General features: G+C 40.3%; 2 protein-coding genes across 3 annotated transcripts in view; both read left to right on the top strand.

The window, feature by feature from the left end:
• The first annotated feature begins 3 nt into the window (after window positions 1-3).
• HUS1 (HUS1 checkpoint clamp component) lies at window positions 4-27,623 on the top strand. Of its 2 annotated transcripts, none has more exons than XM_081284307.1 (8): window positions 4-115; window positions 701-828; window positions 909-1,085; window positions 2,698-2,805; window positions 3,828-3,902; window positions 17,996-18,095; window positions 20,003-20,122; window positions 26,255-27,623. In XM_081284307.1, the coding sequence occupies exons 1-8, from the start codon at window positions 64-66 to the stop codon at window positions 26,281-26,283; spliced, it is 789 nt and encodes a 262-aa protein (XP_081140433.1). In that variant the 5' UTR covers window positions 4-63; the 3' UTR covers window positions 26,284-27,623. The 2 variants fall into 2 exon arrangements, with proteins under 2 accessions (XP_081140433.1, XP_081140432.1); XM_081284306.1 differs by lacking the exon at window positions 26,255-27,623 and adding an exon at window positions 21,334-26,223.
• Window positions 26,259-27,704, top strand: part of PKD1L1 (polycystin 1 like 1, transient receptor potential channel interacting) — a 140,429-nt gene continuing 138,983 nt past the window's right edge. Inside the window, exon 1 of the mRNA XM_081284283.1 lies at window positions 26,259-26,389. The gene's annotated coding sequence lies outside the window, so the exon portion shown is untranslated. The remainder of the gene's footprint in view (window positions 26,390-27,704) is intronic.

The following is a 27,704-nucleotide window of genomic DNA, read 5'->3' on the forward strand; positions in this document are numbered from 1 at the left end:
AGGCTCTGGGAGGGACACGTATCCGTCGCCCGTCAGACGCCCCCGCCAGGGCTTGGTGCGGCAATGAAGTTTCGTGCCAAAATCGTGGACGCTGCCTGCCTGAATCAGTTCACGCGTGAGCTGGGAGGGCTGCGGGGAGTCGGGGAGAACCGGAAGTAGGCCGACTTGGCGAGCAGCAGCCTTGCGGGACGTTGGGGGTGGGGCTCGGAGTGCTGGACGTTGGCCGTGGATTGCAGGCGCGTACTGTGGGAAGAAGGACAGTTACAAGACCTATTTCTGATCACATGGTCCTTCTTTTGTACTACTGCTCCCATCGACGTCTGGCATAGACATCCCTTTGCGTTAGGCCCCATTCCTCCATCCACCCGACTGTGGCCGACATTGCTTTGAACTGTGTGCTGCAGCACCCGGCGGTCCATAAGTTTGTGTTGAATGTATGAATGGCCCTTACGTGCCAATTAGCCTCCGAACCTCAGTTTCCGTATTGAACATGAGTGGTGTGTGCTGCAAGCCTTGCCGGGTTATTGTAAGACTGGCATGACATGCGTGGTACTGAAATATTTTCCATCGTGATCCCAACATACACTGTTTTTCCGCCTGCAATTTGCACTTCCATGAACTAGAAGTTCTGCAAGGCAAGGTGACTTCTAGGAAACATGATGTGTGTCTTAGTTACACCTTGCTTTACTCCCTGTCACAGGAGTCAGTAACATGATAGCCAAGCTTGCGAAAACCTGCACCCTCCGAATCAGCCCTAATAAGCTGAACTTCATCCTTTCTGATAAACTGGCCAGTGGAGGGGTGAGCATGTGGTGTGAGCTGGAGCAGGTAAGCAGAAGTTCCCAAAAGGCCCCAGACTTCACCTAATGCCATTGGAAAACCCACAAATACCCATTTTCTTTCCTTAGGAGAACTTTTTCAGCGAATTTCAAATGGAGGGTGTTTCGGCAGAAAACAATGAGATTTATTTAGAACTAACATCGGAAAACTTATCTCGAGCTTTGAAAACTACCCAGAATGCCAGATCCTTGAAAATCAAGCTGACTAATAAACACTTTCCCTGCCTCACAATCTCTGTAGAGCTGGTGAGTAGGAAGAACAGGGTTTCACAAGCTTTCCACAAAGGTCTTAACAAGTAGTTAAAAACCCAGGCTTTTCTTTTTCTTTTTCTTTTTTTTTTTTTTATTGGTTGTTCAAAACATTACAAAGCTCTTGACATATCATATTTCATACATTTGATTCAAGTGGGTTATAAATAGTATGGTTGAAAGATAATTGGTTTGTTTTATAAAGATCTGTTGCATACCTATTTTTTTCTCTCATTTACACTCAGTTCTTCTTCTTTGTTATGTTAATGTTCTGATCACACAGTATTCAACTAGGATGCGGCCTTTTCCAAATAGTGAAACTTCCACATCTCTTGTTTCTTTTAGTGGTATCATTAGCTACTCTAGAAATCATGATTTTTATTCATTTTCACCTTTGGTGTGCTCTCCTCCCCCATCACCACCTTTGTTGTAGTACCTTTCAGTAACAGTCATTCTTTAGTAAACATACTGTCTCACATACTGCCAGATGAGTTTAGTGCATAGTTATCAGAACACACACATGATGAAGTTTGGTTTCTTAACATGATATTCAAAGCTTTTGACATATAGCCCAAGCTATCTTGGAACTATATTCCAAATTACCACCCTCTGGTTCTCTGGATGTGTCCAGTTCATTCCCAACTCACAGAACTGTGACATTGGCCCTTCTACTTGGAGTCTTTCTCCTCTCTTAAACTTTCTCTTTCTTTAGCACTCAGCATCAGTACTGCCTCCTCCACAGTCTCCCTTGTCCTTAGTTCTCTCCTTGTTTTGTTTGTGCTTAGTAATCTATATGAGTATTATTTACAGTTTCAAATTGTTCTATGGAAGAAGATTTTTTTTTTTTTAATAACTGTTTCTCAGCTCTTTGCAGTTAGGCAGATCTTAGAGCTCATCAGTATATTCCATGTTAAGTATGGAGTTTTCTTCCACTTCTTAAGGGAAAGCGGGGTAATAAAATACAATAGTTTTTCTATTTCAAAATGCAAGATACTTTTATCTGAGTCTCACAAAAGCCCCTAGAAATAAACATAGTTTATTCTTTTAGCAGTGTAGAAACTGCAGCACTCTGAACATCCTGTGCTCAAAGAATGGTCTCTGGGTTGCTTCAACATAGTAAGCTTGCTTGTTTCTGTCTCAGAACTAGGTATTTTGTTCTGTGCCTGAAACCATGTCTCCTCATCCCCATCTTCCCATAGTCATCTTCCTCTAATTTTTGTGTCATCTGAAACATCACCTCCTAAGAGAGGCCTACATGGGCCCCCCAGTCTAGGAACCTCCTTCATGCTTAGCCTGGTCATTGCTCTGTTTTCTTGGAGGCTTTAATGAGTATCTCTTATGATATTGTTGTTTTTTTTTTCTTATTGATCCATTCATTCCACTGGAGCATCAGGGAACCTGTTGTTTGTTCACCACATTTGCCAGCTACTCCTAGAACCCAGAGCAGAACTGATAATGCCAGTATAGGTTGAATGGATTTTAAGTGAATGAATTGAGAACATTCCACTTAGATTTGATATTTTCAGTTTTCTTATGCTTAATCCTTTGCTTTTGATTTTGTTTTTAATATTGACAACATAAAATATATTTTGAATTCTTTTCATGGCAGTTATCTGTGTCAAGCAGTAGTCGCATTGTGACCCATGACATCCCCATAATGATTATTCCTAGAAGATTGTGGAAGGACTTACAAGAACCCTCAGTTCCAGATTCTGATGTGAGTGAGGCCTGCAGTCTTGTTGCTCGTTGCATATTAAAGGGTGTGTGTGTGTGTGTGTGTGTGTGTGTGTGAATGAATTCTTTTAATTTTAATTGTCTTGCAGTACATTTTATTTGAAGGTTGTGTAGTACCTGAAATGAAAGTGGTATTATTTATTTTTAAAGGAAAAAAAAATTAGAATGTTTTCTTTGATTTATTTAAGCCATCTTAAATCACTGTTGCATATAGTAGAAATGCCATCCTCTCTACATATAAGAGGTAGAATATCTTGCTCAGATAATTTATATTTATTAGAATTCTTGGTCTTAGGCATCAAGTTGAGTTTTACAGGACTTGAGGGCCAAATATGTGTTAAAAAGCCACAAGGATAGACATTTGCATGACCTGGAACTTGATAGGAACCCTGGAGCTACTGAAAATAATGATGAAGCCAAAGAGTCCTTTGCTGTTTGCTCACAATTACAAACATACTGGAAATTATAATTATACTGGATAGAACATGTACTTGTTTTTTCACTAGGAAACAACTATACAAACTAGGAAAAAGCCAACCTGTTGTAAAGCACTGCTAATGACAGCCCCAGGTGAGAAGCAGTGGCTGCTGCACTGTATTTTTGTGCAGAGTGCACAAAAGGCCCCTGAGACCTGGCTGTGTACATCCCTCAGGGCAAGTCTTCTGCTCAGTGCTTGAATTTTATTCCCTTGGGCTCATATACAGGCATCTCAGTTGCGGCACTCTGGTCCTCAAACCAAAGGAATGCCCATAGGGATGTAGTCGCTGAGGTAACCAGAGGCAGGCATTCATTTCTTTAATTTTACTCAAATGCCTGTGAGTTAATGAAATTATACAGTTGTTTTCCTTTTGGTATTTTAAAAAAGAACTCTATTCAGAAAATTAAAAACCAGGAATTCAGAGTTCTTAAGCATGTGTGCAATCCCAAATTAGTTATTGAGTAACTTTTTGTAACTAGAATGTATTAATTTTTTTATACTTGTGATTGCTCTTATTGGTTTTGTAGGTGAGTATTTATTTGCCAGTCTTGAAGACTATGAGGAGTGTTGTAGAAAAAATGAAAAACATCAGCAATCATCTTGTAAGTAATAACTTTTTTTTTTTCTATAATGTTAGCCTTCTTTTGGGAGGACAGCCTACCATGGACCTGGGTATGGTGCTCCTGTGCCACTATGAGACTTCTGAGGCATCTCACTAAAATCCTTGTGAGGCCTCGCCTGGTGCTAAGAACAAGCAGTTTTACAGTTGCCTTTAGAAGCCTCTTCTAGTGCGTTTCAACTATCATTCACTGGGGAAGGCTTTCTATTTATTCTTAATCCCTCATGTCTATGGGTATAGTTTATTATGAATATGTTTAACAGTTCTGCTTCTTTTTCTTTATTTTAGACAGCAACTTCCATCTTTTATCTGCTAATGTGTATATGTTTTTAAAAATGAATCATGGATTCCGTTGACAGTGTAAAATGTTCTATCTGCTTGCCAAATGTCTTTCAGTAAATCATAAAGATCCCTCACACCTCAGCAGTTTTTTAATTCCAAAAGATCTCACACCAAACCAATGGATGCTTGTATTTTTCTATTTATTCTGTGAAGGTCTCCTTCTGCCATGCTCAAAATACTACAATATGCGGCAGTGATGAAGAATTGTGTGGATAGTCCTCCTACACAGCAGGGCTTATCCTGAATTTTACTTTCACATCCCCACCCCCAAAAAAGGAAAAAAAAACAACAACACATTTATATCCTTCTAAAAGCCACATTTCACTTTATAAACATAAACCTCTGATCTTCCCAGTCACATGGAGATGTGGCTAGGCCATATCTCTATATCTCTATGGGACCAGGCTACACTGGGTTCTGTGGGTTCTGTGGGCTATAGGTCCACACTGGGCTCTACCACATCTAACAGTTCCTCTCTTCTTTTTGGGTTTTGTTTCTTAGCCATTTCACACTCAGTTTCTTATGTCTGTCATCTCCTGGGAAGCGCTTAAACATTCTCATTGTTCACCCCAGACCCTTTCCCACAGTCTGGCAGAAAGCCCCTCCTCCACTGAACTCCTTTCTTCAGTGTACACCATAAACCTGCCAGTATCAGAACTGCTATCTTCTAGAAAGAAGAGAACCTGTCTTATTCTGTGTTCCAGGACCCAGGGTACAATTGTCACTTGGTGTGCAGTAATTAGTATTGCTGCATGGATCTGGTGTGAAATTTAGCTTGGAATTTTTAAAAAAGAAAAGTTTCTTTTGAAGCCTAGAAAATGTTCATGGGCCGTTTTATCTCTTTGAGTTCTGCTCACTTAAAAACAGTGCTGACATTAGGCTTATCCAGCTGAAAGCTTTCTCATGTAATTTAATCTTCACAGAACCCCATTTGAGGCTAAAATCTGTTTCCCATGAAGCAATGCATTGTGCTTACAGTGGTGTCCACCATGGTGCTGATCCAGTTGTCAGGCTGGGTTTCTCTAGGATCTCCTGGGATTTCCAGAGAGTTTCAGAGAGACTCAGGGGAGAAGATGTGGCAATTATCGGAAGGGCATATTTGTTCTTTCTGTTCCATGGAAATGAGTCAGCAAAATAGAGAGGTGGAAAGTGGCTTAGATAAAACCAGAGATGTTAGTTTTCCTTTTCAGGAGTGTTTAAAAATGTCTACAAGTTTTTTTGGAGTGACTATTATAATGTGAAATTGCTAAATGGAAGCTTACCAAGTTAGATTAGCTGAGTGCTTAATGAGATTAACCTGGATAACCAGAAGTCTGTGTCTGAAAATAATAGGTAGTAGAATTAAGGAAAATGAATGAGACTCAACACACTAAAATTGTCTACCCTCCCCTAAGAGATGCTTGATCCCTACCTTCCTTCATTTAAGGCAAGAAGGCTGATAGGATTGGGTTGTATATGTGAGTCACGTAGAAAAAGGAGCAAATACCACCAGGAGTCCATGCCATCTTCTGACACATTGCTTCTAAGCCACCTGTGCACAAGAATCCCTGAGATCTGGTTAGAATCTGGTTTGAATTTGGGAGGAATGGGCTTGGGCAAGGCTCTGCACTTCTGACCAGCTCACGGTGCTGATGCTACCTGTCTTTGAATCACTCCCAGCAGCAATGTTTAGTGATGCATGCCATGCTATAGGTCATTTGAGAGAAAGGGCCTTCACAAGATCAGCTTAATGATTAAAATAAGAGAACATGACTTAAGGGTAGGAAGCACAGTGATATGTGGTAGAGGAGGGGTGGCATTGTGAACTTTAGTGCAAAGTATTATTACCCTAAATTGGACAATAGTAGAGCTATAATGGGTTTTGTCACTTATTATAAATTGAGAGATAATAATTTGTGGTAGGTGCCCAGTATAGTTCATTGGCGTTCAATGAATGGAAGGTAACAATTATTAAGGAAATCATTGAAAGAAGTAAGATCCTGTCCTCATAATTAAGAAATTGATTATGTTGATGCACATAGTAGTTCAGATAACTGAATCATAAAAAAATCAGTGATTGATGTTCAGAGAATTGGCTGTTAATTCCTTCAGAGTGTTAATTGAATGCTACCATGTGCCAGACTGGGTGGGATCAGAAACACATTTGAATCTAATGTTCCATTACACATATTTTAGGAATTGGAAAAAAGCATAAGAGCCTGAATGTAATTTAGAACCAATGCAAGTTGCTTTTTTGACCAAGAATTTGTTTCTAAAACCACTCTCCTTCAAAAGCAATGGGAATTTACAGATCTCCGGTATGTGGTTGTTTGAAACAAATAGGTATATGTCATGTGCTAGCTCTAAAGAGCCCCACTGAGTGATCCAGAACATTCACAAGGATGGTTTTATTTATTTTATTTTAATAAAATATTGTTCCAGATTAGAGGACAGTAGGTTAATAAATATACCAGTATATTTCTGTGCTAATGAAAGACTTACGATGAATGTTTTTTATTCAAAAGTAAATATACAAGATTATACAAAAAGTGAGTTTAAGAGGGACTTATTCTGATGTGAAAAGCTCAGAAATAAAAAAGAGTTCACTCAAGTTCATAAAAACTTTTGTTTCTAGAATCTGAATGATTTAGATTTTGGCAGTTTTAAGGCATGAGAATGAGAAACACTAAGTGATATTCCCTAAACATGGGTGCTCTAGCAGAGTTGTGCAGAAGGGTACTCTTCAGCTCCTCCAAAGATCTCTCTGCCCCTCTCCCAATAGCACTTTCAAAGATGTGTGGGGCCTACTAAATCAAAGGCCTGTACTCACCTGTACTCACTAAACTCTAGTTTAGCTGGCACATTTCACTACTGGTTGGCAGAGTGCTGACAGCAAACTCTATACAGGCTTTAACAATAGGCAGATGCCAACATCCAAAATAGAAATACAGTGTCCCTGTGGTCATGGTAGTGCATACCTGTAATCCCAGTGCCTCGGGAGACTGAGGCAGGAATTTGAGGCCAGCCTCAGCAATTTAGCAAGGCCCTTAGCAACTTAGTGAGAACCCTATCTCAAAAGGGGCTCAGGATGTAGCATCCCTGGGTTCAATCTCCAGTACCAAAGAAAGAAAACGAAAGACAGTGTCCTATGAGCAGGTTAGCAAGACTCAACGCACATTGTGCTTGTATTTCACTTCAGTTACAATAACCAGTAAGTTGGTGGAGTGAAGGGAAGAACTTGAAAGGAAAGGAACCCCCTGTGACCTTTGTGGCCAGTCCCAGGGTGGGAAGAGCAGGAGTGAGCTGGGTGTGCCTATAATCCCAGAGGCTCAGGAGGCTGGACAGGAGAATCGCAAATTCAAAGCCAGCCTCAGCAACCTAACGAGCTCCTGAGCAACTTGGTGGGATTCTGTCTAAAAATAAAATATAAAAAGGGCTGGGGATGTAGCTCCATGTTTAAGTACCCGTGGGTTCAATCCTTGGTACCAAAGCAGGGGAAAAAGAGCAGAAGTTGCAGAGAGGCCTGTGATAGAGGAGAAGGGAGGGACAAAGGTCTTAGTCCTCTCCCCAAGCTGTGCTATGGGTGCAGAGACTAGCCACCAGCAACATTGTGTCTTGCTCAGTACTCGTTACATGACAGCAGCCCCCTACCTTTTTGAATCTGGAAATCTCATTTGCCAACATCTAAAGTATTTTCAGGATAAATTATTCTCATAAAACTCTGAATGTCTCTATGGTCATACTAAATTTGTAATTATGCCAGATAGTTTGGTCCATTTATAGAAATAAGGCACTAATTTCTATGTTCCCTTCCCAATCTCCCTGCTCCTGCTTTTTAATAATTGTGTTTAGGTCCACATTGTCATAGAGTACAATTATTGTACCTTATTATCTTCCCTTATTATTAATTTTGGCTTTATAGATAAAAGCAGCCATATTTGTCTTTGTGTTGTAACTGCAATAATTTTTTGTTATCTGAAGCTTATTCTCTAGCATCTCATTCTGGAAGGACTTGAAGGCCGAAGAATTTCATTAGCTGGCTCATGTTCATGATGTCATTTTGTTCATGATGTTCATTTGTCACTTGTTGGCTCACTGTATTTTATTGTCTTTGTTATATAATGCTGCTGTCAGAGAGACTAATGTCATTCTGATTTTGTTTCATTTTTTAATAACTTGGATTATTAATTTGAGGTGAGGGGACATGAATACCCCAGAGTTTGTTTTGTTTTAGATGTGTGTGTCGCTTTTATTTTCTTTGAATCCCATTGTCTTGACACCTGGTCCACTTCACCAGGTGTAGGGAGTATACCTTCTGTGTGTTAGCCAGCCTTTCTTCACGTCAGGAACGTTTTGAACTATGACTGTTAGCCCTTTTTTTTTTTTTTTTATGGATTGAACCTAGGGGTGCTTAACCACTGAGCCACATCCCAGCCCTTTTTATATTTTATTTTATTTTTTATTTTTTTTTATTGTTGGTTGTTCAAAACATTACATAGTTCTTGACATATCATATTTCACATTTTGATTCAAGTGGGTTATGAACTCCCATTTTTACCCCATATACAGATTGCAGAATCATATCAGTTACACTTCCATTGATTTACATATTGCCATACTAGAGTCTGTTGTATTCTGCTGCCTTTCCTATCCTCTACTAACCCCCCTCCCCTCCCCTCCCCTCCCCTCCCCTCCCCTCCCCTCCCCTCCCCTCCCCTCTTCTCTCTCTACCCCCTCTACTGTAATTCATTTCTCCCCCTTGTATTATTTTTCCCTTTCCCCTCACTTCCTCTTGTATGTAATTTTGTATAACCATGAGGGTCTCCTTCCATTTCCATGCAATTTCCCTTCCCTCTCGCTTTCCCTCCCACCTCTCATCCCTGTTTAATGTTAATCTTCTTCTCATGCTCTTCGTTCCTACTCTGTTTTTAGTTACTCTCCTTATATCAAAGAAGACATTTGACATTTGTTTTTTAGGGATTGGCTGGCTTCACTTAGCATAATCTGCTCTAATGCCATCCATTTCCCTCCAAATTCTATGATTTTGTCATTTTTTAATGCAGAGTAATACTCCATTGTGTATAGATGCCACATTTTTTTTATCCATTCATCTAATGAAGGGCATCTAGGTTGGTTCCACAGTCTTGCTATCGTGAATTGTGCTGCTATGAACATCGATGTAGCAGTGTCCCTGTAGCATGCTCTTTTTAGGTCTTTAGGGAATAGACCGAGAAGGGGAATAGCTGGGTCAAATGGTGGTTCCATTCCCAGCATTCCAAGAAATCTCCATACTGCTTTCCAAATTGGCTGCACCAATTTGCAGTCCCACCAACAATGAGCAAGTGTACCCTTTTCCCCACATCCTCGCCACCACTTGTTGTTGTTGGACTTCCTAATGGCTGCCAATCTTACTGGAGTGAGATGGTATCTTAGGGTGGTTTTGATTTACATTTCTCTGACTGCTAGCGATGCTGAGCATTTTTTCATGTGCTTGTTGATTGATAGTATGTCCTCCACTGAGAATTGTCTGTTCAGGTCCTTGGCCCATCTGTTGATTGGGTTAGTTGTTATCTTATTGTCTAATTTTTTGAGTTCTTTGTATACTCTGGATATTAGGGCTCTATCTGAAGTGTGAGGAGTAAAGATTTGTTCCCAGGACGTAGGCTCCCTATTTACCTCTCTTATTTTTCTTTTGCTGAGAAAAAACTTTTTAGTTTGAGTAAGTCCCATTTGTTGATTCTAGTTATTAACTCTTGTGCTATGGGTGTCCTATTGAGGAATTTGGGGCCCGACCCCACAGTAAGTAGATCGTAGCCAACTTTTTCTTCTATCAGACGCTGTGTCTCTGATTTGATATCAAGATCCTTGATACATTTTGAGTTAACTTTTGTGCATGGCGAGAGAAAGGGATTCAGTTTCATTTTGATGCATATGGATTTCCAGTTTTCCCAGCACCATTTGTTGAAGATGCTATCCTTCCTCCACTGCATGCTTTTAGCCCCTTTATCAAATATAAGATAGTTGTAGTTTTGTGGATTGGTTTCTGTGTCCTCTATTCTGTACCATTGGTCCACCCGCCTGTTTTGGTACCAGTACCATGCTGTTTTTGTTACTATTGCTCTGTAGTATAGTTTGAAGTCTGGTATTGCTATACCACCTGATTCACACTTCCTGCTTAGCATTGTTTTTGCTATTCTGGGTCTTTTGTTTTTCCATATGAATTTCATGATTGCTTTATCTATTTCTACAAGAAATGCCGTTGGGATTTTGATTGGCATTGCATTAAACCAATAGAGAACTTTTGGTAATATCGCCATTTTGATGATGTGAGTTCTGCCTATCCATGAACAGGGTATATTTTTCCATCTTCTAAGATCTTCTATTTCTCTCTTTAGGGTTCTGTAGTTTTCATTGCATAAGTCTTTCACCTCTTTTGTTAAGTTGATTCCCAAGTATTTTATTTTAATTTTTTGAGGATATTGTGAATGGAGTGTTTTTCCTCATTTCCATTTCAGAGGATTTGTCGCTGATATACAGGAATGCCTTTGATTTATGCATGTTGATTTTATATCCTGCCACTTTGCTAAATTCATTTATTAGCTCTAATAGTTTCTTTGTAGACCCTTTTGGGTCTGCTAGGTATAGAATTATGTCATCTGCAAATAGTGATAATTTAAGTTCTTCTTTTCCTATTTTTATGCCTTTAATTTCTTTCGTCTGTCTAATTGCTCTGGCCAGTGTTTCGAGAACTATATTGAACAGAAGTGGTGAGAGAGGGCAACCCTGTCTTGTTCCAGATTTTAGAGGGAATGCCTTCAATTTTTCTCCATTCAGAATGATGCTAGCCTGAGGCTTAGCATAGATTGCTTTTACAATGTTGAGGTATGTTCCTGTTATCCCTAGTTTTTCTAGAGTTTTGAACATAAAGGGATGCTGTACTGTGTCGAATGCTTTTTCTGCATCTATCGAGATGATCATATGGTTCTTATTTTTAAGTCTATTGATGTGGTGAATAACATTTATTGATTTCCGTATATTGAACCAGCCTTGCATCCCAGGGATGAATCCTACTTGATCATGATGCACAATTTTTTTGATATGTTTTTGAATCCGATTCGCCAGAATTTTATTGAGGATTTTTGCATCTAGGTTCATTAGAGATATTGGTCTGTAGTTTTCTTTCTTTGAAGTGTCTTTGTCTGGTTTAGGAATCAGGGTGATGTTGGCCACGTAGAATGAAATTGGAAGTTCTCCCTCTTTTTCTATTTCCTGAAATAGCTTGAAAAGTATTGGTATTAGTTCCTCTTTAAAGGTTTTGTAAAACTCTGCTGTATACCCATCCGGTCCTGGGCTTTTCTTAGTTGGTAGTCTTTTGATGGTTTCTTCTATTTTTTCAATTGATATTGGTCTGTTTAGGTTGTCTATATCCTCCTGACTCAATCTGGGCAGATCATATGACTTAAGAAATTTATCTATGCCTTCACTATCTTCTATTTTATTGGAAGGATTCAAAATAATTTCTGATTATCTTCTGTATTTCTGAAGTGTCTGTTGTGATGTTGCCTTTTTCATCCCGTATGCTAGTAATTTGCGTTCTCTCTCTTCTTCTCTTTGTTAGCATGGCTAAGGGTCTGTCGATTTTATTTATTTTTTCAAAGAACCAACTTTTAGTTTTGTCAATTTTTTCAATTGTTTCTTTTGTTTCGATTTCATTAATTTCAGCTCTGATTTTAATTATTTCTTGCCTTCTACTTCTTTTGCTGTTGTTTTGCTCTTCTTTTTCTAGGATTTTGAGATGAAATATGAGATCATTTATTTGTTGGTTTTTTCTTTTTTTAAGGAATGAACTCCAAGCAATGAATTTTCCTCTTAGAACTGCTTTCAGTGTGTCCCATAGATTCCGATATGTTGTGTCTGTGTTTTCATTTATCTCTAAGAATTTTTTAATTTCCTCCTTGATGTCTTCTATAACCCATTGATCATTCAGTAACCTATTGTTCATTCTCCAAGTGATGCATGATTTTTCCTTCCTTCTTTTATCGTTCATTTTCAGTTTCATTCCATTATGATCAGATAAGATGCATGGTATTATCTCTACTCCTTTATATTGTCTAAGAGTTGCCCTGTGACATAATATATGATCTATTTTTGAGAAGGATCCGTGTGCTGCTGAGAAAAAAGTGTAACTGCTTGATGTTGGGTGGTATATTCTATATATGTCAATTAAGTCTAGGTTATTAATTGTGTTATTGAGTTCTATAGTTTCCTTATTCAACTTTTGTTTGGAAGATCTGTCCAGTGGTGAGAGAGGTGTGTTGAAGTCTCCCATGATTATTGTATGGTGGTCTATTAGACTCTTGAACTTGAGAAGAGTTTGCTTGATGAACATAGCTGCACCATTGTTTGGGGCATATATATTTATGATTGTTATGTCTTGTTGGTGTATGGTTCCCTTGAGCAGTATGTAGTGTCCCTCTTTATCCCTTTTGATTAACTTTGGCTTGAAATCTATTATTTGATATGAGTATGGACACTCCTGCTTGTTTCCGAAGTCCATATGAGTGATATGATTTTTCCCAACCTTTCACCTTCAGTCTATGTATATCTTTTCCTATCAAATGCATCTCCTGTAGGCAGCATATTGTTGGGTCTTGTTTTGTGATCCATTCTACTTGCCTGTGTCTCTTAATTGGTGAGTTTAAGCCATTAACATTTAGGGTTATTATTGAGATATGGTTTGTTCTTCCAGCCATATTTGTTTATTTATGTTACTAAACATGGTTTGTTTTCCTCTTTGATTATTTTCCCCCCTTTACTGTCCTACCTTCCACTGTTGTTTTTCATTGTTGTTTTCCATTTCCTCTTCCTGAAATGTTTTGCCAAGGATGTTTTGAAGAGATGGTTTTCTAGCTGCAAATTCTTTTAACTTTTGTTTATCGTGGAAGGTTTTAATTTCATCTTCCATCCTGAAGCTTAATTTCGCTGCACACATGATTCTTGGTTGGAACCCATTTTCTTTCAGAGTTTGAAATATGTTATTCCAGGATCTTCTAGCTTTCAGAGTCTGTGTTGAGAGATCAGCTGTTATCCTGATTGGTTTACCCCTAAATGTAATCTGCTTTCTTTCTCTTGTAGCTTTTAAAATTTTCTCCTTATTCTGTATGCTGGGCATCTTCATTATAATGTGTCTAGGTGTGGATCTCTTATGATTTTGCACATTCGGTGTCCTGTAGGCTTCTAGGATTTGGGATTCTGTCTCATTCTTCAAGTCTGGGAAGTTTTCTCGTATTATTTCATTGAATAGATTGCTCATTCCTTTGGTTTGGACCTCTATACCTTCCTGTATCCCAATGACTCTTAAGTTTGGTCTCTTTATGTTGTCCCATATTTCTTGAATGTTCTGCTCATGGTTCCTTAACAGTCTTGGTGAGCTGTCTATGTTCTTTTCAAGTTGAAATACTTTGTCTTCATTGTCTGATGTTCTATCTTCTAAGTGTTCTACTCTGCTGGTAGTATTCTCAATTGAGTTTTTAAGTTGGTTTATTGCTTCCTGCATTTCTAGGATTTCTGTTTGTTTGTTTTTTATTACTGCTATCTCCCTGTATAGTTGATCTTTTTCTTCTTGGATTTGTTTATGTAATTCATTGTCAAAGTGATCTTTCATTGACTGATTTTGCTGTCTAATGTCTTCCTTGAGACTCCAGATCATCTGAAGCGTGTATTTCCTGAATTCTTTATCTGACATTCCATCTGCTGCAGCTATTACCTCTTCTAAAGTTGAGTTGACCTGCATTGCTTGTGGTCCTTTCTTTCCTTGTCGTTTCATACTGCTCGCGTTTCTTTCTGCTTGGTAAAACTGTTGTGTTTTTGAAATTTTCCCCCTATATATTTATATTACTCTTGTATAGTTGAAAAGTCTCCCTTGCAGGCCTCTGGGCCTGTCCCGGGCGTGGGCGGCGGCTCTCCTCTGCCCCTCCTCCAATTGGTGTGACGTGTCTACCACGCCTGCGGACCGCTGGGCCTGTTGTGCCGGTTGGTCGCAGGTCTGCCTACCTTGCGGGCATGGGTGGCGGCTCTTCTCTGCCCCTTCTCCAATTGGGGTGACGTGACTACCACGCCCGCAGGTCGTTGGGTCTGTTCCGAATGCGGGCGGCGGCTCTGCTCTGCCCCTATTCCAATTGGTGTGATGTGTCTACCACGCCGGCAGGCTGCTGGGCCTGTCCCGCCGGTCAGTTGCAGGTCTGCCTACCTTGCGGGCTCGGGTGGCGGCTCTGCTCGGCCCCTACTGCTGTTGGGATGAAGTGATACCACGCCGGCGGTTCGCTAGGCCTGTTCCGGGCGCGGGCAGCGGCTCTGCTGTGCCCCTACTCCAATTGGTGTGACGTGTCTACCACGCCGCAGGCCACTGGGCCTGTCCCGCCGGTCGGTCGCAAGTCTGCCTACCTTGCGGGCTGGGGTGGCAGCTCTGCTCGGCCCCTACTGCAGTTGGGGTGAAGTGATACCACGTTGGCGGGTGGCTAGGCCTGTTCCGGGCGCGGGCGGCGGCCCTGCTCTGCCCCTACTCCCATTGGTGTGACGTGTCTACCATGCTGGCAGGCCGCTGGGCCCGTTCCACCGATCAGCCGGTGGTCTGCCTACCTTGCGGGCTCAGGCAGCAGCTCTGCTCAGCCCCCACTGCAGTTGGGGTGAAGTGATACCACGTCGGCGGGTCGTTGGGGCTGTTCCGGACGCGGGCTGCAGCTCTGCTCTGCCCCTCTGGCCCCCACAGCACTCAGCAGGATCCGGACCAAGAAGCAGTCTCCGCGGGTTCCTCAGCCCTGGGTCAGAGCAGCTCCGGGAGCCAGAACTCGGCCGCTCTGGGCTCCGTGCATGCTCTGATAGGAGCAGGCTCCAAGAAGCAGCCTCCGTGGGCTCCTTAGCCCTGGGCCAGAGCAGTTCCGGGAGCCAGAATTCGTCCGCCCCAGGCTCCGTGTATGTTCTGATAGGAGCAGGCCCCAAGAAGCAGTTTCCGCGGGTTCTTCAGCCCTGGGCCAGAGCAGTTCCGGGAGCTAGAACCCGGCCGCTCTGGGCTCTGTGCATGCTCTGATAGGAGCAGGCTCCAAGAAGCAGCCTCCGCGGGTTCCTCAGCCCTGGGCCAGAGCAGTTCCGGGAGCCAGAATTCGGCCGCCCCGGGCTCCGTGTATGTTCTGATAGGAGCAGGCCCCAAGAAGCAGTTTCCGCGGGTTCTTTAGCACTGCGCCTGAGTAATTTGTCTGCGAGACGCAGGCGAATGGCAGCCTGAAATTACCTGTTTTATGGTTGAATGAGCTGCGATCAGTCGAAAACAGGGATGATGACGTCAACTCTCCAAGATGGTGGCCGCTGGCTTCCTCTGTGTTCTGACCGGTGGAGAACTGAACTGGACCGCTTCCTTCCCCCGTCTCAAACCCAGAATTCAGCACTGTGTACAGTGATTGCACAGCTGGCAGGAGCCCACAGAATCCGGAGCGCTGTATCTTTGCGTTGCTATCTCTTGCTTCCCAGCGCGTGCCGCAGATTCTAGCCACAGGGCGATTTGCTGAATAAGCGGCGTGACAAATAAGCGGACAAATCGCTCGCGTTTGAGCCCCTGTAGCTGATCCTCGTGTGATGAAAATCCTTCCACTAGGTTTTGGAGCACCCCAGTTTTGCTAGAAATTCCTAACAAGATAGTTTTTAGCTGTTCTAACTCATCATTCTTCCGAACAGTGACGCGGTACACGGGAGTGATGCACTCCCTTGGCCGCCATCTTCCCCCTCCTCCCTTTTTATATTTTATTTAGAGTCAGGGTCTCGGTGAATTGTATAGTGCCTCACTAAATTGCTGAGGCTGGCTTTGAAATCACAATCCCTCTGCCTCAGCCTCCAGAGCTGCTGGGATTACAGGAGTGCACCACTGTGCTAGCTAGCATTTCTTTGTACCCAATCCTTTGATTTTCTTCTTCTGGGACTCATTGGACTTGGATCTTCTTCACTTCCATATCTGTTTTCTTTCAGATTCTTTTTAGCCCTTTATTTCTCTTTGGTAATTTTTACATTTTTACCTTTCTATTACAGCTTTACTTACTGTGATCTTTGGTGCTTATTTGTTCTTCTCTTTCTTCAAGTTTAGTTTACTTTTGGAAATTTTCTTATATTTCTAACCATTTCCTGAGCTCTGCCAGCTCTTTTTTTTTTTTTTTTTTTGATGGATTTGCTATGTGGTCTTCTCATTTCTAATCTTCCCTAATTCTGATTTACTGCTATTCTTTCCTTGCTTCTATTGTTTGTTTATTCAAGTTCATTTTCTGCATTTGCTTTTGTGGAGTATTTTCAGGTCTTTTCATATGCTATTTGGGTATTATTATTTCTGTTTCTCTTTTTTCTTCGAATACATATAGAATTCAGTCACAGTCTGAATTTTTTACTGATTTTTTAAAATAAATGACAGTGGAATGCATTACAATTTCTATTACACATTTAGAGCACAATTTTTCATATCTGTGGCTTATGAAAAATTGTGCTCTAAATGTGTAATAGAAATTATAATATACAATTGTAATAGAAATTGTATATACGGTATATTCACACCAATTCATGTCTTCATACATGTACTTTGGATAATGATGTCCATCACATTCCACCATCATTGCCAACCCCATGCTACCTTCCCCTCCCACCCGTCTGCCGTATCTAGAGTTCATCTATTCCTCCCATGTTCCTCCCACTACCCCACTATGAATCAGTCTCCTTATATCAGAGATAACATTCGGCATTTGTTTTTTTGGTGTTGGCTAACTTCACTTAGCATTATCCTCTCCAACTCCATCCATTTACCTGCAAATGCCATGATTTTATTCTCTCTTATTGCTGAGTAACATTCCATTGTGTATATATGCCACATTTTAAAAATCCGTTCTACTATTCAGCTATTGTGAATTGTGCTGCTATAAACATTGATGTGGCTGTGTCCTGTAGTATGCTGTTTTTAAGTCCTTTGGGTATAGACCAAGGGGAGGGATAGCTGGGTCAAATGGTGGTTCCATTCCCAGTTGTCCAAGGAATCTCTATACTGCTTTCAATATTGGCTGCACCAATTTGCAGTCCCGCCAGCAATGTATGAGTGTACCCTTTTCCCCACATCCTCTCCAACTCTTAACAATAAAAAGTTGTTGTTGTGTTTTTGGTTCTTTTAAGAAGTTTCATTGTAGATCTGTGAATGAAGACAGTTTTCTAACTTCACAGCTTCTTTATTCTTTATTTATTCTTTAAAATATTAAGGCATATAGACTGGGACCATCTCCCTAGGACTTTCTGAGACTTGTTCCTCTTTTCCTCCCCTTATAAAACCTTCCTTCACTTTACTTCCAAGAGTGTGCCTCCTGTTAATTGTGTTTTTACTTTTCTCTGTTCCTTTTCAGTGTAGGGCTTCCTTATCCTGTGTAGGGCTTCCAGAGCCAGGTCCATAGCCATTGTTTCCAGCAAGGCCCCTCCCACTACCCCTGTTTTCATGTCTCCCACTGAGTTCTCCACTAAGGGAACCTTTCTTTTGGTGTCTTAGGGAAATATCTGAGTTCTGGGCTCTGAGGACTTATCTCCTTTCTTGTCCTTGACATCACCATGATCTAAGTGCCTGAGGTGTTCTGAGGTTTAACGGGTTGCCTGGTCACCTGACTTTGTGGAAGCTAATATCCGTGGGGTTCTTTTCTTTTGCCTTCCTCGTCTTTTTAAGACAATTTTACATTATTCAATTTGTAGATTATTGAAGCAAACCTAAATGGAGATTTGAACTTGAAGATAGAAACTGAATTAGTATGTATTACAACTCATTTTAAAGATCTTGGAAATCCTCCATTAGGTAAGTTTTCTTGTGGATTATATTTTTCTGTTGATAGTTATTTCAGGTAACATGTGCTTTGAGGTCTCAATGCAGAAAAGTTGAAATTCAGTTTATTCAATTTCATGCTTGAGAAGTCCAAGAATTTCCTGCTTGGACTATCTGTTCCTACCCTGTAGTGGGACATTAGCCATTGGGGGAAGGGGCTGAGACACCAGGCAGCTGAGGGAACTACACAGGGGATTCTTCCACCTCTCTAGAACTCAGATCATACTAAATGGGCTCCAAGATCCTTTCTAGCTTGTCAGTCCATTCTGCTCCGAGAGATTTCAGTTTCCGTCCTGGAATATGCTCAGAAAGGCAGGTACATTTCTTATTTTCTCCTTCTTCAGTCACTTCAATATTTATAAAATTAGATTAGCAGATATAAAATGTGATACAGATATACTTAGTCAGGTAATGAAGGACTGTGGAGTTGGTTCAGCAAGCAGTGAAGGAGGAGATTGAACAGCATGCTGAGCAGTGAGGCCAGAGGAGCTGGCACATGTGGCTCAAGCAGATAAGCAAAAGGCCAAAAAAAAAGTATCTGCAAACAATGTGAAATTATTTCCTGACATATATATTTATTTGGAAACAGGTGAAATAGTTCCCAGTCACCTTTAAAATTAAAATTTATTACTACATTTGCTTATCTATTCATAGATAAGCAATTTTAGCATAACACTGCAAAGGATTTTTACTTTGTAGTGGAGTGTATACTACTCTAGCAGAGTAAAATCTGTATGATTAAAGTTGAATAGTACTGCATGGAATGACTTATTTTGGCATTATTTATTTTATTTATTTTTTATTTTTTAGTACAAGGGATTAAAGCCAGGGGCTTAAACTTAGCCATTGAGTCACATTCCAAGCCCTTTTTTACTTTTTATTTTGAGACAGAGTCTCACTAAGTTGGTAAAGGTCTCGCTAAGTTGTTCAGACTGGCTTTGAACTTGTGATCCTCCTGCCTTAGGGACTCTGGGATTACAGATGAGCACCACCACACCTGGCTATTTTGTTTATTTTAATAAATACAAAGCGGAACTACTTTTGGTACTTTCCCAGAAGTTGAAAGACTCTTTTATTGCATTCTACTTTAGAATAAGAGGTTTTGTATTAGCTATCTACATTTCAGCTTTTAAATACATAGTAAGGAAGCTAAGTGTGGTGGTGCATACCTGTAATCCAAGGTATTCAGAAGATTGAGGCAGAAGGATCAACAAGTTCAAGGTCAGCCTGGGTAACTTAGCAAGACTCCTTCTCAAAATAAAATAAGATGAATTTTCTAAAGAGAAGGAGATGGAGAAGTGGCTCAGTGGGAAAGGGCTCATGCAAGAGATCCTGGGTTCAGTACACAATACCAAAAGTAAATAAATAGTGAATATCAAATATAATTTTCTTTCACATAAAGGGGAGGTTGAACCATATTTCAAGTTCTTGTAAATGAAGATGCCCTGGAAATTATCACAGTACTATTTATTTATTTATTTATTTATTGGTTCCAGGTATTGAACCCAGATGCACGTAAGTACTGAGCCATATCCCCAGCCCTTTTTATATTTAGAGAAGACAGGGTCTCACTGAGTTGCTCAGGAGCTCACTAAATTGCTGAGGCCGGCTCTGAACTTGAAATCCTCCTGAATCAGCCTCCTGAGCTGCTGGGATTACAGGCATGCACCACTGTATTCGGCTTATTACAGTATTTTAAATAGTTAGGACCAAATAAATACTCATGCAATGAGTGACAACATTTACAAGTTGTTATATTTCTCCAGGGTACTAAAATCAATTGCAAGGTGAAACATTTATTTAAGTAAGCATGTTTTGCGTATTTCTGGATTCTGTTACTTCCAAGGATGTTATACTTTAAAACATTTGTGTCATTTTAGCCTCTGAAAATACTTCTCAGAACAGAAACCCAGAAGAGATGGCTGAGGTGCACATAGATATCAAGAAGCTCCTCCAATTTCTTGCTGGACAGCAGGTGAATCCTACAAAGGCCATATGCAGTGAGTTTGCTTCTCTGTTTTTTGTTTTGGGGTTGTTTTTTGTTTTTTTGTTTTTTGTTTTTATCTTAGGCAGTTTAGTCACTCTAGTCCAACAGATAGCATGCCATCTTATAAATGCAAAATGATCTCAAGTATATGGACTTAAGCTTTCTAGGATAGTCAAGTTCTTAAAATTTGCCTGGATTTAGAAGCATCTAGAGGAAAGCCTACAGACACACTGGGTAGGCATGTGGCCTGCCTCATGCAGCCACCACGCAGCAGGTCATTCTTGCAGAGACACTGTCAGGAGGACCACACAGATGGCTTCTGTTCACCAGGTTCCTCAGATTTTACACATTCAGAGTCCCCTGTGTGCTGTGCTTGGATCTGAATTTTCATTCACAGTGTTTTGCTTCCTTTTTTTGTCCACTTTACCTGTGCTCACCACCAGAATCTCCTTCTCAGATGCTGGTTATTACTGATTACCTCTCAATTCTGGCTTAATCCCGACTCTGAGGTCACACACCTACCCTGGCTCTCCTTATCTACTGGCCACATGTAGGCAGGACATTCTTGTCAAGGGCTTCTCAGGGTGTTTTCTGCCTCTTTGCAGCAATCTAAAAGAAATTGTGGCCTGGATACGAAGCTCCTCCTTTTGTGGAATAGCTCCAAGGCTGACCCTTCAGACACTAGTGGATAAAGCTGAGGAGAATGGCCCAGAATAGTACCTTAGAACATTTGGATCTTCACTACACTGTAGAGAAAAAATAGAAAATTCTGGGTGACTCTGTCAAAGAGAGACACAGAGAAAGCACTAAGAATAGAGAGGAGGGACTCTGGAAGGGGTGGTGGCGTCAGGTACTCAGGGACGGTGGCAGATGGAGTATGTAGCACAGTTTGCCCAGTGTAAGGGGAATGTGGGCACTTGGGCCTTCTCTACATGGTGTCACTCACTGGTGGGCAGCAGCTTTTCCATGGAAGGGTGTGATTGACTCTGTGTGGTTTACTGGGAAGCCTGCCTTTTGGGTTTGAACCTAAGACCTGGGAAGCTGTGTTCTTCTCTCATTTTTTTCCCCTGAGAGATGACAGTTGCCTGTGTTGTGACCTCTTCAGGGACCTGCTGAGAAGATAGAGACCTTCCATAGGAGGTGTTCAGTGTGGAAAAACTGCTCTGATGGGGGGCATGTGTATTTTATGATGAGTCTTTAAAATAGTGGCTCTTCTCTCCCCAGATATTGTGAATAATAGGATTGTTCATTTTGATTTGCTTCATGAAGACGTCTCCCTACAGTATTTCATCCCAGCATTGTCCTAGCACCACCTTGCCAGATTTGAAAGCCCAGAGGCCTTTGTCCTGATGGGAGAGGCAGTGGGGCAATGTGTTCTGAGTCACTTGTCTGTCCTCACAACACCACAAATCTCCACACCATGCTTATTCTTCCTCTATAATATTTTAACTAAAAATGAAATCAGTGCAACATAGTTGGATAAGCATATTACTTTATATTATTTATGTCTGTTTTGTTTTTTTATTTTTTATTTGCTTTTAAGACATTGAGAAGAAGAGCTAAAATTTATCCAGTTTTTATTTATTTTGTGGTGCTGGGAATGGACCCTAGCACTCTACTGCTGAGCTACACCTGGCCCTCTCCTCTTTAAGCAGCAGTTTCTCATTGAAGTTATGAAAATCCTCACACATGTGGAATCAGTGTCATAGAATTCATAAGAGTGTTGCCCACGGAGCTTGGAGTTTTCCCCCAAGTACAACCTCTAGTTCAGCACACTGTTGGCCACTCTCAAATTTTAGCATGTTTCTCTCTCCTTGCTCTCATCCCCAAGAGCCCAGTGATAGAAAAGATGGTCCTTCCGTCCCCCACAGCACCTGTGGTTATTTAGTGCTCAATAACTGCAGCATAGGACCCTCTGTCCAACTTGCAAAGAACTCGAGCCACTTGCCTCTCTGCACCCTGAGAGCTGGCCCAGACAACATGGTTCTCAGCTGCAAGCTTGTCCCTTCCTTCTGCTGCTCTCACTGTCTCCCTGGGGCCAATTTTGCTCTTAAGTTGTTTTTTGCATGCCAGGAGTTGAACCAAAGGCCTTGCATGTGCTACACTGAGCTACATCCCCAGTCCTTTGGTTTATAATTCTTTATAGTGTTTTTTTTCTCTGTGGTATATCAGATCTTTCATTTTGAGAAGAATTTGCATTTAGAGTAGAAAAAAGGAATTTCTAAGTTAGCTTTTGTGTTAAATGATGAGACCTTGTTTCCGTTTATGTATCAAAGCTGATGCAGTTGTGATATATGTGCTTCCTCATTCTCCCTGAAGCACATTCCATCATATTTCCTATTTTAATTAAATCTCATGTGACCTATGGAAGTGGACATAATACATAGAGTATTGTAATGTCTCATTACAAAGTCAAGACCTATTTTGTTTAGGATAAGATGAAGAAATGGAACATCAGCAAAAATGAAAATCTCTTTTGGCTTTATTATTTGATAAAACCAATGTATGTGAATGACTTTTCTGGTTTTTAGTAATGTTAGTTTCAGGTAGGATGTTGTATTTTGTGAGTCTAACGTTTTAAAATCAGACATTTTAGTTTTGAAATGCTGTCTCCCTTCTTGGCTTGTAATAAAATCAATTCCCACTATAGTCATAAAACCTAAAAATCATGATGCAAAATAGAATGATATCTGAAAATTATTTTATAAAAAATTATGTTTGTGAAAATGTGTTATGACTTACCAGTTGTATAACATTTATTATCAGTGTATCTGAACTGTATGATTTTATGGATAGTTCAGGATTTCCTGTCCTTGGAATGTGGCTAAAGAAGTCCTCATTGGCAGTGGGAAGGCTACAGTCTTTCTGATTTTTGTCACAACTTGCTTTGTTTTGTTCATCAAGTCTCCTACTCTTTGCATCTCACAAACCTATACGATGAGGGAGGGAACTAGTAGAAAACCACAAACTTAGGAAGTGTATGGGGTTGCTTTATTGAACAGTGTGCCAAGATAAGATTATGTAAACAAGAAATAGCAACTTAGTTCATTTAGAGTACCAAAGATAACTTCTGGATTTTGGAAACACACTTTTACTGGCTGTGCATGTGTAAGAATTTAGGTTTGAGGAGCACTATGCTAAATGTCAGAGCCAGTAAGGCATCCTCTTGCCTTGCCTGCATGGGCTCAGAGCCCAACTTACCTTTGGTAGCCCCATCTTTTGTTGTTGTTGAACTGGGCATTGAACTTAGGGGCACTTTACCACTGAGTTACATCCTCAGTGGATTTTATTTTTTATTTTGAGACAGCATCTTGCTAAGTTGCTGGGGTATCCCTAAGTTAACTGAGGCTGGCTTCAGACATTTAATCCTCCTGCCTCAGCTTCCTGAGTTGCTGGAATTACAGGGTGCATCACCATGTGCAACTGACAGCCACATCTTGAACTGAGTTTTGAGACCATCCTGAGTAGGTCAGGGAGACATAAAAATTTCTAATCCAGGTACTCAAGCTCACATCCAAGTGGCCTTGCCATTTTTCAGCAGCCTTTCCTTAGTTCAGCAGGGAATTGCTTACCCATCAGGTCTCAGATATAGTTTATTGGATAATGCTTCCCTAGCACAAAGGACTCTGCTCTTGCCCTGAAAAGTGGCATGAGCATTAGTTCTGGAACAGGAATTCTGGTTCTGTCTCAGTGAAATTTCTTAATGATGTTCATATTCTTGGTATATTCTGCCAAATGGATAGAGTATTCATCTTTTTGAAGAGAGATACAATTCTATGCATTTTTATTTTAAAACCTTTATTGAAAGTCACTGATCATAAGTTAATCCATTAAAGTATTCAATCTGGTGGGTTTAGTTTGTTCACAGGCCTTGTGCAGCCACCACCACAATTTTAGAACTTTGTCATTACCCAATAAGGAAAATCCCAAACCACTCAGTCATTCCAGTTTCCAACCCCTGCTCCACTTTTCCTTGCAGGGAACCCAGTTGTCTACTTTTCTGCCTCTGTATATTTGTCTTTTCTGGACATCTTTTTAAAGCTCCTCCTTTCTAACTGTAATTAGATGTACTTTGATCAGTATTTCCACATACCTACCTTCGCCACAGCCACACAACCCCTGGTGACCACTATTCTACTCTCTACTTCTACGATTCCACATATGAATCACATGAGCAAAATCATACAATGTTTGTCTTTCCATGCCTGATTTATTTTACTTCACATAACTTCTCCAGGTTCATTCATGTTGCTGCAAATAATTATAAAAGGTTATTTTAAACTGAACTTTGGTCACTAAAAAAATCTTTTAAAAAATCTAAGTCTTCTTATCCTCACATTATTGTTGTTGTTGTTGTTGTTATTGTGTGTGTGATACTAAAGGCCTCACATATGTTAGGTAAGTGCTTTACTGCTGAACTCCAACCCTTTTTAAAAAATTTATTTTGGGTTTCACTAGGTAGTCCAGCCTGGCCTTAAGCTTGTGATCTTCTTGCCTCAGCCTCCTGAGTAGCTGGGATTACAGGTGTGCACCACTGAGTCTGGCACATTTTGAATTTTTGATGTCACAATTTATAACTTTTTATATTACATAACCCTTAACCATTTGTAATTGGTGGGGAATACAAATGCCATCTCCCGCTTACTTTTTCTACAGTAGAAATCATCAATTCAGGGAAATTTGCTGCAGGTGGCACTCCATTGCCTTGATGGGGAGGAGCCTCACAGAGAACTTTCTCTTAACATATGATTGCAGTTTTTCTCATATCTGTGATTCAAGGGGCAACACAGCTTCACTGAGTTCTGGAGTACTCAGGGTGGTAATCTTGCCACTGAATAGTTGCTGGTAGAAATTCTGTGGGCATGAAAAGAAGCTGAGAACTCCACCATTTTGCTGACATTACTCTTTAATTCTGAACTTTGTAAGGATTCCGATAGGGAAAGTCTGAAAGGAAGCTCAAATTTTTTGGACTTTCAGAGCTGCTTCTAAATACAGTTGTTGAACTAAGACAAAATCATTTTTTATAACTGGTAATACCCTGAGATTACAGAGAAATCAATTAACCCCACTTGGACATTGCTGATGGTATTGTGAATTGATATCACTTGTTGGAGTCCAGTTTGGTGTTTATTATATATGAAAAGCCTTAAAAAAATGTGTGATTTCCTTTGATAATACTTCTTCCTATAAGAATTTACATAAAGATTATAATCAAAGATATTCTAGTACTGTTATATGAAAACCACAAAATGTCTTAAATATAAATCAATGGGTAATTGGTTTTATGATCCATGCTTTGATATGTTTCATACTGTGAAAATAATGTTACAGAAAAAAGTATACCAAGATGACAAAATGTTTATGACTTGATAGTCAAGTTAAAAAAGCAGTTTAGGGCTGGGGATATAGCTCAGTGGTTGAGTGCTTGCCTAGCATGTGTGAGGTCCTAGATTCAATCCCCAGTACTGAAAAAGAAAAAAAGTGGATTAGATGTTAGTATGAACCAGGTATGTTAGAAAAAGACTGGGAAGATACATATATACCAACATCCAAACCTGGCTATTTCTGGGTGATTCTGATTTCAATCTTTGTATAATTATGTATTTTCTAACAATTTTATAACCAATTGTAACAAAAATACTTTCATTGGACTGAATAATAAATATTTATTATTTGAATATTTGTTATTTGAATATTTATTATTTGTACATATTTAGCTGTCATTTTCAGTTTCCTGAACTTCAGGCTTAATTTCCTGAACTTCTGCACATATTTATTCTCATGAGTAGAAAATTAAAACTTATATGTCATATTGAAATTATACCAAGTTCAGAATGCTGGAGCATGGACCAATAAAATGGTAGTACATTGAAGAATGGCCTCTTTTTATCCCATGTGAATGTTTTAGCTTTCTGTCACTGTGACAGAATACTGAGATAACAAGAGAAAAGGTGTATTTGGGGAGTTTCAGTCTACAGTCTTTGACCTAATGCTTTTATGCCTGTGGTGAGGCAGTAGTTTTAGTCTGAAAAATTCTGAGAGAGACCAGCTAGGTCAGAGAGCTTAAAAAAAAAATCACTGAATGATAACAATAAGATAACCCCAATGGTAACATGAGGAAATAAAGTACCTGTTTCTGGTCTAGGTCCTGTACATATAGCATTACCCAGCTGAGCCAGTTTGGTAATCACATACAACATGCATGGCTCTGAAAGATGCTGAATCCCACGTCTGAATACCCAGTGATAGATCCTGCTTCTTCCCAGCCTCCTAATATTGGGTAAGTCAGTTAACGACTTAGAGAGATGGCTTCTCTAACAGTGATTAATAATGTTCACCACCTGTGTGGTTGGAATATCAAGGAATTAAATTCCTCAGAGACACAGTTCTCAATTGGGAAGTATAACATGTCAGCATTTGTAAGCCTTACCAAAAAAAAGAAAAGAAAAAGTAAACCAGTGGATCCATGCTGCTTTATAGCAACCAACAGGGCAGACCCAGTGCTTCCACTATTTCTCTGAAGCTCACAGAGACTTGGTCAGCACTGCCCAGAACACTGACATCATCCAGTGACCTTAGGGCTGACAATCTGTGTTCCCAGCCTAGAGTTATTTTAAAATTTAGGCTCTTAAAAAGTCTACATGTAAATATCATAACCATTAAATTTCCCATTTGAAATGTCTGTGTGATCAACTTTCTTAGAAAATCCTACTTGGGTCACCTGGGCGAGGTACTTCCCCTCAAGGGGATAAAAAGCAGGCCACCAAACAGATGCAGGAACCAGCATTGGGTCTTGAGCTTCATCCTGGTGTTTTTGTGCTTTGTTCACTGTTTTCACTCTTTGCAAATAAATCCTGCTGAGGAGGCAGCAGGTGTAAGGAAGGAGCCTTCATAAGAGGGCAAGGCTTGGCAGGCAGCTTCTCCTGGTTAACACTTCACTGTTCATATACAGGTTTCCCAAAGCAGCTTCACTAACTGGGACTTCACCAATTTCTGGAGCATGTAATCTTGTCAAATCAGGAATGTGATGCTAAGTATGACTCTTGGATGTTATTTGTCCTCAAAGACAAAAGGTGGACCTCCCTCCCTATTAAACAAATCTAAAATAAACAAGAGAAACAGTGGCCACTTCACCCCAGCTCTGTGGGGGAAGCTTAAAGGAACCATGCCCAACCAGGGGCGCTTACCGTGAGTCTGTTTTGCATATTCTCACATTATTTACGTGATCTAGTAGCATAGGTTTCTCAAGAAGACTTTAATCAGAATTTATGATATGTTGGACCAAATAATACTTGTTTACTCGATGTGGAAAAAACACTCTAGACAAAAAGAAAAAAAAGCAGGGAAGCAAGGCTGGCAGGTGGGGGTGAGCACAGGAATCATGAGGATAAAGAGAGTTGTTCACAAATCAAATTAAAAATATGTGCTTCAGATGAAATTATGGCATTTGCAGGTACATGGATCGAGCTGGAGAATATCATGCTAAGTGAAATAAGCCAAACCCCCAAACCAAAGGCTGAATGTTTTCTCTGGTCAGTGGATACTGATCCATAATGGGGGTGGGGGTGGGTAGGGAAGAATGAAGGAACTTTGGA

This window comes from Spermophilus citellus (genome assembly GCF_964194105.1).
Source record: "Spermophilus citellus genome assembly, chromosome: 3".
NCBI classification, from domain to species: Eukaryota; Metazoa; Chordata; class Mammalia; order Rodentia; family Sciuridae; genus Spermophilus; species Spermophilus citellus.